Below are 11,640 nucleotides of genomic sequence, written 5' to 3' on the forward strand. Positions count from 1 at the left end.
AACAAAAGCTGCTTGAAAGGCGGCTGACAGCGGAGTCACACCGCAGTCGAGTGGGCGCATGCAGTTCTCCACACCACTAAATCATTCATTGTTATTTTTGAATTATTTTGAACATCACTATAAACTCCATGCAGTGATCACCGCACGTGGGCATCCTTACAGCTGCTTGATAGGCTTCAAGCCTCGCTAGCATCGAGGATAAGACCAACAGATGCCTCGTGGCTAACAGATGGAAATTTCAGCTGCGTCTTGTTATGTCAGAGTATTACTAGCTTGGATTAAACCAAGCCTCTTTTTACTGACAGTAAAGTGATCCTGAAATGGTTTATTATGCACAACACACGTCAACCCAGTTAATCAAGTTCTGTAATCTCTGTATCTGTTCTTCGCCTAACTTGACATCCGATCCGCTTCAGTGCTTGATTTGTGAACTTACAGGTGATCGTATCACAACCACTTCATTTATAAACTATGTCATAAGAATGACATAGTTTATAAAGTGCTTTCTTTCCATCTCTCTCTGGCATCTACCTTTTGTTGATGTTGCAATGGGCACAAGTCAAGTAAATGTATCATGGTGTATACATCTCCACTAGGGATGGGTATCGTTTAGGTTTTATCTGATACCGGTGCCAAATCAGTACTTTTGAAACGGTGCGGTGCTCAAACGGTGCTCAAACCGGTGCTTAAAGAATGGAGAACACAAAATTGGTCCAAAAACCTCTCATGTTCAGCTGTTTTTTTGTAAAAAGATAACAATGTGTGCCTTTTCTGCAGCTATGGGCCATATATGGTATCACTCTTGGCTGGAAGCAGTGCTTAAACAATGGAAAAAACACAAACTTTGTCCTAAACCTCTCATGTTTAACTGTTTTCCACTTTTTCTTTGGTCATTTTAGCCTTTTTGGCCAGGGTGAAGGGAGTATCTGCCATCAAACAAGAAGACAGCCGCATGTAGCTATGATGATGTTTGCTAGTTCACCTTACATGCATTAATGTAATAACGTGGTTAGCCTATTCAACGTAAATTACACACGAACAACATTAAGCTACTCACGCAGAGAAGAACGGCTGCTGCTGCCATCATCATCCTCATCATTTCTGCTACACTGGCAGGGCTAGGGGCCAGGGCCAGGACTCTGCTCTTCGGGTTTTTGGGGATGTTGCTAACAGGCACCACACCCGCAGTAGATGCGCTTGGTGTGAGGTCTCGCAGCAAGCTATCAAATATGGCGCATTTCTGGGCTTTTAAAAAAAACGCTATGCATCGCCAGGTGTTTCATCAGATTTGAGGTGTTACCTCCTTTGACAGTATCACAGTATCAGCTTAAAGCACTTGTTGCAGGCTGCTGAGTTTGCATATTTTGCTGTGAAGTACAGCCAGACTTTTGACCGCTTTGCCTTGGTCATTTTTAATCTGTAGCTCTGCTCTAAAAGAACGTACGTACCTGGCCCCGCCTACTATCCTCGGAAACGTAAAATGATTGGCTAGAATCTAAAGTGTATCACAGCTCAGGAAAAAAAGCACCGAAATAAAGCACCGAAATGTGCGCTGCTTTTCGGTCTGGTTACTACCGTTTATGTCAGAACCGGTGCTATCATGGCACCGGACATGGCACCCATCCCTAATCTCCACTTAAAAAGAAATGACTTTTTAAAACTGCTTATTGCAAACTGTGTCCTGCATGCTTACCATAGGGGGGGGGGGAGCCTGGTATGATTTTTCCATTATAAATCTTTCATCAGAGTTTGTCTCGAGTATCCTTTGAAGATGGACAATTTTCACTCTTCCAGCATGGTCCTGTAATGGAATAAACAAAGGAAGCCTGATAAAGTACACTAATGGATGGAAAATAACATATTAGCTATTTTTGAGCATGACTCAAGAGGTTTGAATCGTGGAAGGATTCTGTGAGATGCCACGGAGAACTTGTCCTTTCTTCTCTGTTTGCTCTTTGCTCTTCTCGTATTTTTCTAGCCATTATGTTAAACTCTAAAAACAGCGCTGGGATAAGAGCAATTATCTTGTTGAGAAAGGAGAAGAAACAGAGATTAAAACTAATTGGCGGATTTGAGGCTTTTAAGAAATTCGGAGGACTTTACAGTAAGTGCAAAAAAAAATCCCAGATCAGCAGTATCCCAGCCAACTGGTGCCAAGAAGGTAAAAGCCAGAACTTTGTGTGTAATTAGAGAAAGTATATGAAGCAAACAGAGGAGGGCTAAAAAGCATATATGAATGAAAGGCTGGGTCTGTTCTTTATGACTCCTAATCCTTCTTTGTTTGCTTGCAGCACCCGTGTGTGATGAACCTGGAGCGCGGTGAGAGAGGGGAGCGTCCTTTACCCCGAGGCCCCGAGATGGAAACTCGCACTGGGGGGAAGATGGGGAAGATATCCGTGGGCTTCCAGAGGAGCTCCACCTCAGATGATGACTCCGGATGTGCGTTGGAAGAGTATGCGTGGGTGCCACCAGGACTCAGGCCTGAACAGGTAGGACCTTAATTCCCAAATTACTTAATTTGACCATTATGAAAAACACACACTTGCTTTTTTTTCTCACTGCTATGTCTCCCAGTGTTGTCTTTTGAATGGGTACAAACGTCCAAATTTTAGCTGACAAAGGATTTTTTTATTTTTTTTTTTGTGAAAACCTGCAAGTTGATAGCAGGCTTTTAGTTTAGTTCAAACAAGGTTATGTGCACAGTGCATTCCCTATGCCCTAATAACAGATTAGTAGTGCTGCATGCTCAACTCAACATCTAGCTGTGGATTTTTAAAAATTTTTTTTGCATCTAGTAGTGTAAATACGGTGAACGCATTCATCGCATTTCAGTTAGAAATTGCTGTGGTCTCGCATATTTTCCTATATTTTCTTCATGGCACTGCTCACCAACAAACAAAAGTTTGTTCGTGTTTCCATTGCTCCTGTCAGGGGAAATTAACCAAGGCAAACATTAACATTTACAGTCCCTTTGCCGTCTCCCTTTTATGTGGAGAGATTTAACAGTCGGGCGCCTGTGACTGCAGAGGGGTTGACATGTTTGGCTGGGAGTGTCACAAAAAAAAGGAGCGTTGCTGTGTGTGCAGTCATTCTCCACTGATATCCTTCACCTGAATAGAAGAAAGAGGAAAAACTCCTCGTCTTTTGTTTCCTCTTGAAGAGATCAATCTGCCGGTTATTTGACAAAATTCCATTTAACATGTCTCCATCTCCAGGTCCAGATGTATTTCGCCTGCCTGCCAGAAGACAAGGTGCCATACGTCAACAGCCCAGGAGAGAAACACAGAATCAGACAGCTCCTATACCAGCTGCCGCCGCATGACAACGAGGTAGAGATCTTTATAGAAAAGAGACAGAACATATGAGAACTGAAGAGGAAATACGGAGCTCAGCCAAGATACGATGAAACTAACATTCATGTGTGACTATTGCTTTAAAAAAGTTGGCTTTTTCTGGCATTTTGTTATAACTTAGTTCAGTCTAAGAAGGTTTTTGAATGTGTTACAGCTGATTTTTTGTTTTTTTGTTTTGTTTTTTTACACACAATTCTAAAGGTGATCCTGAGAGGTCAGGAGTGCAACTTAGGAAAACACCAGCAAATACACAAATGGTGCAAAAGTCCACAAAATACAACAGCTGTTGGAAAAAAAGTTTAATAAAACATAAAGGGAATGGAAAAAAACATGCAACAGAAGTTGAAAAAAAGCCATGAGGGAAGTGTCTTTGGAGAGACGATAAGGTGACGGAACAGTTGCGGAAGTGACAGAAACCAAAACATCTCAAGGATTACTCTGAAACAAGCTTAAAAGAAGCAGAGGATTTATCTAATACTATAGACACATGTATGCTATTAGCCGTTTACTGTTAGCTTCTCACTTCTGCAGCAGTTTAATCACATTATTGTCTCCCCAAAAACACTTCTGTTTGCAGCATTTTTTTCTATTTTCAGGTGTTTTCATAAACCAAATCCAGCAGTTGAGTAAATCTCACACAATCTTGCTGTTCTTTTTATAATAAAGCTGAAACAAGGGCTACATTCCCTCAACCCTGGTTTAAAAAAAACAAAAAAAACAAAACCAAAAAAGCCCTAATGTGACAGTAAAGCACAAGCCAGCCTCTTCTACATGGCTTTATGGTGTGTAAACCAGCACCCCTTTCACATCTGTGTTAATAGAGTTTACATTAGGCGATATGGTCGAGTGTTATCACCAGCATGGGGGAGGGAAGGGGTCCACTGACATAGGTGGTCTCTATGCACACAATAGGTACACACAAACAATGTTTGACTGAGCGGTTTGATGATGTTTGTTGGCAGACCTGGTGGTTGTGGAAGCAAACTGCCCGAGGATTCCTTGCGTAACTGTGGTTAGAAGGGATAAGCGCTTTGTGCGCATGGAAGGCAGTGAGCGTGTGCATCTGTGTGTGTGTGTGTGTGTGCGCGTATGAGCTCACACATCGTTTACTGTTGTTTAGAGAACAACCGAGCTGGTTGTTAGGACAGCCCTGGTCCTTTTTATCTGAACCTTCATCACCCGCTCTAAACACGGAGGAAGGGTTTGTGTATTGCTCATGTCATCCTTTCAACGCAACCTTGAGGAGGATTGACATTAATTAAACCCTTTTCCAGCCACATATGGACTCGCTGTGATAATTTCCCCCAAAGTTGCATGAAAAGATGAAAGCCAAAACATCCGCAGTAATTGCTGGAGGTCTCAAGATGCCGTTTCTCATCTTCCTCATCTAAATTGATCTTTTTGTTTCTCTCTCTCTTTTTTTTTTTTTTTTCTTTTATCAACAGGTGCGTTACTGCCACTCTCTAACAGAGGAAGAAAAGAGGGAGCTCCACATGTTTAGCACTCAGAGGAAGAGAGAGGCCCTGGGGAGAGGAACACCCAAAGTTCTACCCCGAGCTCTGCAACACACCCGCTGTGAAAATGTAGGTGCTACACATGAAAACTCATAACCACACATATACCCACATGCTGTAAGTGCACTAAAAGACCTAGCATCACTTAACACTCACATAGCCACGTGGTAATAATTTACAGGGAAACCAACTGGTGGGTCTTAAGTTATTTATATCATGTGCTACTAACATCCTCTATCCAATCCAAATGCCTGGCAACCCAAAGAACAACCTGATTGGCTAGTGTAGCGGCTTTAATCATCGACATAAACTTCCTTGTTAGGTAGGGCGAGAGAGGAAACAAGGAAATTGGGAGGATCGTGTTTAAATCAAGTAGACAAGCTAGTTTTTCATGAGGAAATCAGCCAATTTCCTCCTGCCCCACTATATCACAGCGTGACAGACTGCAACAAGAATCCAAAGGTTAATAAGTCATTCTTACTATAGTCTTCAAATCCAGTTTTTTCCAAAGCAGTCACACTATGTGGTATATAATTCCAAATTTACTGTTTGTTTACAGTATATGCAGCTGGTTGTAAGACTTTATGGCGATGTGGAGATGGCTTTTTTTTTTTTTTTTTTTGCCTTTATGTGGACAGGCCAATTTTTTTTTTCATGATTATTTGTAAATATTTTTTGGAAAGTTGGACTTTTGGGAAAAGAGCCACCTTGGTTCCATTTTCCGGCTGAAGTCACAAGGAGCAAACAACAAAAATGGCAACAATCCTAAAGCCCAATCTCTTATTTTATACCGCTCATTTAGCGATGCATAACATTTAGTGCCAGTCAAACCATCCTTGATCATGTTTCTGAAAAACTTCCCTTCAGTGCAGCAGATGTAAATATTAGTATTGTGTGGCTTCCGCCAAATTCAAGCAAGTGAGCCACATCCTCTGTCGGGTATCCAAGAAGAACAGATGAAATGCGGCCATGTGTATTCCCCCAGACAGGCAGATGAAGTCTGTCACCATCTGAAAACAGTTGCTAACATGGGGATGCAAGGTCACAGACACTGAACGGACTAACATGATGACCAGCGACCACGCGCATGTGGTTAGGCACATCGGAAATGCATGTGTATTCACTCAGCCTCTGCAAGCTGTTATCACCCTCTAACTCAGACAGCCATGCTTCTACTGCACATGCGATTCAAAAATATATCATGAAGACAATTGGACACACACTTTGTCAGGCTCTAGTTTCCTGGTGCCTGACTTTCAGCAACAGGCAACACCCCCATATCCAAGGCCCCTTTCTGTTCACCCTTGTATAATAATGGTTAACAGCTGGGCACGCAATCCCATGCTGCCTATGGGTGTCTCATAACTCTGCCTAGTTATATAAAGACTCTACATTCAGACATGCTCGGACCATCTCTGCGGAGTCATATGAGTCTTCCACTTAGAACCAAGGTCGAGTGCTTTCTGTTTTAAGATTACAGGACAAAAACGCTGCCCACTTCCTCAGTTATGTCTAATGAATAATTGAGGGTTTCATTGCAGAGTAAACAGCCGCTGATTGAAATCCAGAGAAAGCCAAATAAGTTTGAGCTTGTCCTCTAATCTTCCGTTGGTAAAGCAGGGCTAGATTCGTGTTTTCTTTTTTTAAATGAACACATTTACCTACTTGCAAAGTGTTGTAACTCGGGAAGATTTACATGTGCAATCTTTTTTTAATAGCAAGCTGTGTTGCCGTGAAAAGATTACCTTTCATTGAGGATTATCATTAAATAGGAGTCATTGATGCGTTTTTAAATACACTCCTTTGGCATTTGCACTATGACAACCTGTTGTTTGGCCTTCTTTGTCTTAGCATCACTGCAAATGGAACGTCAGCAGATATATGATATATTTTGAATATCTATCTCATCTCATTTATCTCTTCTTTGTTTGCCCTGCACGGGTCGTGGGTATCAACTGTATCTTACACGTACTGTAAAATGTCATTCCTCTATGCAATTGTTTCTTTATTTACCCCCACACATTTATTCTCAAGGTAGGGTATTTATCACCTAAGCAGAGCTATGTTCTCAATGAACTCTCAGTATTCCCTCCCGCCTTTGGAATCTCATGGGTTATCTGTTGTGTTTATCAGTGCTGTGGAGACATCAAGGGAGGCGAGATGGCAATTTTTGCATCCAGAGCAGGACCGAACCCCTGCTGGCACCCGGCGTGCTTCGTGTGTGCCACATGTCAAGAACTCTTGGTGGATCTGATCTATTTCTACCATAGTGGCAAGATCCTCTGCGGCAGACACCACGCCGAGCTTCTAAAACCGCGATGTTCTTCCTGTGATGAGGTAAATGGCAGTAATGGTATACTGGGTACTGTTAATGTTTTAAAAGGATTCCTCATAATTAACATTAGAATATGCTTTTCCCGTTAGATCATCTTTGCAGATGAGTGCACTGAAGCAGAGGGTCGTCATTGGCACATGAAGCACTTTGCCTGTTTTGAGTGTGGGACAATGCTAGGAGGCCAGCGGTACATCATGAAGGATGGAAGGCCCTACTGCTGTGGGTGCTTTGAGTCATTGTATGCAGAGTACTGTGAATCCTGTGGTGAAAACATTGGTAAGTTATATTTTCACTTCATTCCCCTATACTAAAAACAAGGTCCCACTGATGTATTCTTTTGTGTACTTAATTTTTTTTAATCATATCATATAGGTGTTGACCATGCCCAGATGACCTATGAAGGTGTACACTGGCATGCCACTGACCAGTGCTTCTGTTGTGCCCAGTGTAAGACATCCTTGCTGGGTTGCCCATTCCTGCCCAAGCAAGGTCACATCTATTGCTCAAAGGCCTGCAGCCAGGGGGAAGACATTCATGCCTCAGACTCATCTGATTCTGCATTCCAGTCTGCTCGTTCACGTGAATCCCGGCGCAGTGTTCGTATGGGGAAGAGCAGCAGGCCAGCTGAACAATGGAGGCAGTCACAGCTTTTCAATCCTCCTGCCACCGTCCCCTCGTTTGAGCACAAGCTTGAAAATGGTGAGGGTGAAGCAGACGCCGATGGTGACATTGATATTGTAGGGCGTAAGCTTGCTCATTTCGGCCTGGATGAGGAGAGGTTCTGGCGAGAGCGGGAGGAGCCGGATGCAGGGGGAGAGGAGGATCCAGAAGAGTGGGCCCAGCACGAAGACTATATGACTCAGCTTCTACTCAAGTTTGGTGACCGTGGGATGGTACACCAACTTCAGCAACCATCCCAAAAATCTCCTAGTCTTTCTGGTGACACAAACAGGCTAATAAGTATGTCTGATCCCTGGCTAAAGCCCGATACTACACCTATGGGGATTGCTTCTCCCACTCCTGCCAGTCCCACCCAGAGTCATTCTTCCAGTCAATCCCGAGCCAACAGCCTTAGCCCTGGACTGATGAGCAAGAAGAACCTGCCTGAAATGTATTGGGCCCAATCGCAGGACGGGCTGGGAGATTCAGCCTATGGGAGCCACCCAGGTCCTGCCAGTGCCAGAAAGATCCAAGAATTGGAGTTGGACCAAGATCAGGACCAGTCTGGGGCAAGACAGGCCTTCTGGGCAGACAGCAGACAGTGGTATGAAGACTCTTTGGAGTGTATTGCTGATGAGCTGAGGAATGTTGAAAAGAGTGTTGGAGACTCCATGGATTCCCTGGCTCTTTCAAATATCACTGGTAAGGAGATGTTTATATGAATTTAATTGTTTTGTTTTATTAAAAAAAAGCTCAAAATTGACCTTCCTTGTTCATCCTCCTTAGGTGCATCAGTGGATGGAGATGGGAGGGACAGACCTTCAGTCTATACCCTTCATCCCATGCAGAATCCCTTGGTGGCAGAGAACTGTGAAAAGATGAGCAACATGGGAACGTTTAATTCCTCTCATCTTCATCACAGTGCCAATTCCCTCAATCTAAAACTGGACAAGGGAAATGAAGATGACGAGGAAGAAATAGCACTGACATTGAGGGGAGACACACAAGGTGGCATTCACTCATTGTCTCCACATTCGGAAGACCTTCCTGCCACCTTTGTTCATGCTCCAGCTCTGAGGAGAAGCAAGTCCCAATCCCGGCCCCCTCAGATGGTCAAGTTCTCAGAAGACACTGTGGATAATGGATATAATGATGGATATGAGGTCAATATCAGAAAGCACCCCATGAGTGAGAAGCCACACAGAAGGGCATACTGTCCAGATGAGATGGGCAGAGAAAGAATCCGCCCGACAAGCCACATAGGGCGCAACAGGCAGCACCACCACCGGTCAGGCAGGCACCATAGGAGCCGCAAGACTCGGTCAGACAATGCCCTTCACATGGTGCCTTTGGAGAAGGCGCAGAGGCCGTATGAGCCCCAACAGCAAGGTCTTGTAAATCCACCATATGGTGCTATGCTCCTGCAACATCCTTCACAAAGGTTGCCAGTTGCTTATCCCCAAACTCGATCTGACTATATGCTTGGGAGCTCAATGCATAATGACCCACGGGTTGAGCACTTCATGGGGCTCTACAGAGATGAGGATGACTCATGCTCTACTTGCTCTTCCTCATCATCGGACTCTGAGGAGGAGGGCTATTTTCTAGGTCAGCCAATCCCTCAGCCCCGATCTACTGTGCGCTACTATGCAGAGGACTACCCAACAAGGGTCACGGCCCTTTCTTCCCAGAGCCATGGCCCACAGACTGGTCGGCAGAAGAGTCAACGGTCCAAAAACTGTATAATTTCTTAAAAACACCAGAGTGTATTTACTTGAGAATCTGCACAATGCCAAACAATGCGGTCAAGATTTTCAGTATGTATGGTGGTTTACACAGATCAAATCTGAGATTAGAATGGCAGCACTAACATGTAGTGTATGGCCAAATTCAAAATGCATATCGTATTTCAGGCCTATATCGACTGAAACAAGACGTCTTTAATTTCAACTCTTAGGACCACAAAAAAGATGTGCAACATATAGTTTTTGTGTGTGTGTGTGTGTGTGTGTGTGTGTGTGTGTGTGTGTGTGTGTGTGTGTGTGTGTGTGTGTGTGTGTGTGTGTGTGTGCGTGTGTTCAAAGGTGGCCTCAGTACTGGGTCTTACTGATTTTCAGCACTAAGATAATGCACGGACTGATAAAGTTGAACACATTTTGCTTCAGATTATGTACAGCTGGCGGTGGAGAAGTTAAACTTTAATTTCAGCTTTTGCTATTCAGTTTTACTTTTTAAAATGTTTTATGTTCATTTAATTTTTGCAGCAGTATCTTTTCTGTATTAAAGTGGCACAAAGGTTAATAACGTAGAACATAGAAACTAACCAAATAATTATTTAAAACATAATACAAAATTAAAATGTACATACTAAGTTAAGATTTTAATACTGCTATTTTTATATCCATGTTTAAAATGGTTGTTTTGCTTGAAGTCTATGATTAAAAAAATGTTTTAATAGTGAAAAGAACTCTTAATATGTTATGAGAAACGACTAAGACAGTGCCACTTTCTTCAGTTACGTGCCATGCTATTCAATAACAGTGCCACATATATTCCACTATTGGTGTACAATTTCTAAAATGACTGGCAGACCCACCAGTATTTTCCATATTCAGCCCAGCTGTTCACTACCATTGCTCTGAAATAATCAGCAAAAATGCTTTGTGATGTAAAAACGCTTGTAATAAATATTTTTCTTCAAAGCCTCAAAACTGACTGTTCTGTTATTGAGTTTGGAAATTGTTTTTGCAACCACAGACTACTTAAAAGGCTGGCTCATGTGTTTCTGGACCATGCATTTTGACATTGCATTATAGCTCTTGGTCATCAATAGCTATACAACGCTGCACAAAAAACCTTGAATGCTTTGGTTGCTTGCAGATTGCCATGGTTTCCAGTAGATTACATGGAAGATCCCAACTTGTGTGCAAACACTCGCAAACTATTTGAAACTGAAAAGTATGACACAAACCAGAAGTGGAGAACTTTTGCTTTCAAAGTAAACATTTTTTTTCACTTTTGAAATTCAATGGTTGCAGGGAAAGGCATAACTTTTTACTTTGAAGGCAAATGTTCCCCGTTTCTGGATTGTGTTGCACTTTCTCCAAATTTTACTACAGCTCAGAACAATTGGCAAACATTTACAGACAAGTTGGCATTTTCTGAACAAACTGTGGGCAACTGCTGCAATCTACTAGAGAGCAAAGCAATCACAAGCATGGTTTTTGTACAGCACGCTGTTTTCACCTGGTCACAGCCCGCAACCACATGTATCAACTGGTCAGGGAATACACAGCCGCCAAATTTTCTAGGCTATAGCTTTCTAGGCAAGCTATGTCTATAAATTGTATGGGTGAATTCCATTGTACAAACATATTAATAAGTATCAACTAGCCGACTAATAAGACACTAGAGGTGCAGTTTGTCTTAATAAAATTGACCTTTCAAAGAACATGAGCACTTTAGCTGTCGCCATCCGTTCTCCCATTGACTTACATGGCAACAGAAGTCTTTGCGATTGTGACCACAGCTATAGAAAACATGTTGACTCACAGACTCCAGAGGCCATTGGATGAACAACAGTTTTTAAACATCTTTCATCCCTAAGGTTAAATTCACCATTATGATTTACAAATACTTCAGAGCAGCGATCCCCAACCCCCCGGGACATGGACTGGTACCGGTCCGTGAGTCGTTTGGTATCGGGCGGCGAGTGTTGAGGTTCAGGTGTGAAATTTATGGTTTTTAGGGTTTTTATTCCTTTTTATTGTTAATATTT

General features: G+C 42.7%; 1 protein-coding gene across 7 annotated transcripts in view; it reads left to right on the forward strand.

The window, feature by feature from the left end:
* prickle1b (prickle homolog 1b) overlaps positions 1-9,768 on the forward strand; it is a 76,614-nt gene extending 66,846 nt beyond the window's left edge. For all 7 annotated transcript variants that reach the window (XM_026146846.2, XM_026146845.2, XM_080291481.1 and 4 more), the window contains 7 exons: positions 2,292-2,489; positions 3,216-3,329; positions 4,799-4,936; positions 7,001-7,204; positions 7,292-7,478; positions 7,575-8,564; positions 8,649-9,768. In XM_026146846.2, coding sequence (XP_026002631.1) covers positions 2,304-2,489; positions 3,216-3,329; positions 4,799-4,936; positions 7,001-7,204; positions 7,292-7,478; positions 7,575-8,564; positions 8,649-9,616 — 2,787 coding nt within the window. In that variant the 5' untranslated portion in view covers positions 2,292-2,303 and the 3' untranslated portion in view covers positions 9,617-9,768. The remainder of the gene's footprint in view (positions 1-2,291; positions 2,490-3,215; positions 3,330-4,798; positions 4,937-7,000; positions 7,205-7,291; positions 7,479-7,574; positions 8,565-8,648) is intronic.
* The last annotated feature ends 1,872 nt before the right edge of the window (positions 9,769-11,640 follow it).

This window comes from Astatotilapia calliptera, chromosome 17, assembly GCF_964374335.1.
Source record: "Astatotilapia calliptera chromosome 17, fAstCal68.1, whole genome shotgun sequence".
Lineage (NCBI taxonomy): Eukaryota > Metazoa > Chordata > Actinopteri > Cichliformes > Cichlidae > Astatotilapia > Astatotilapia calliptera.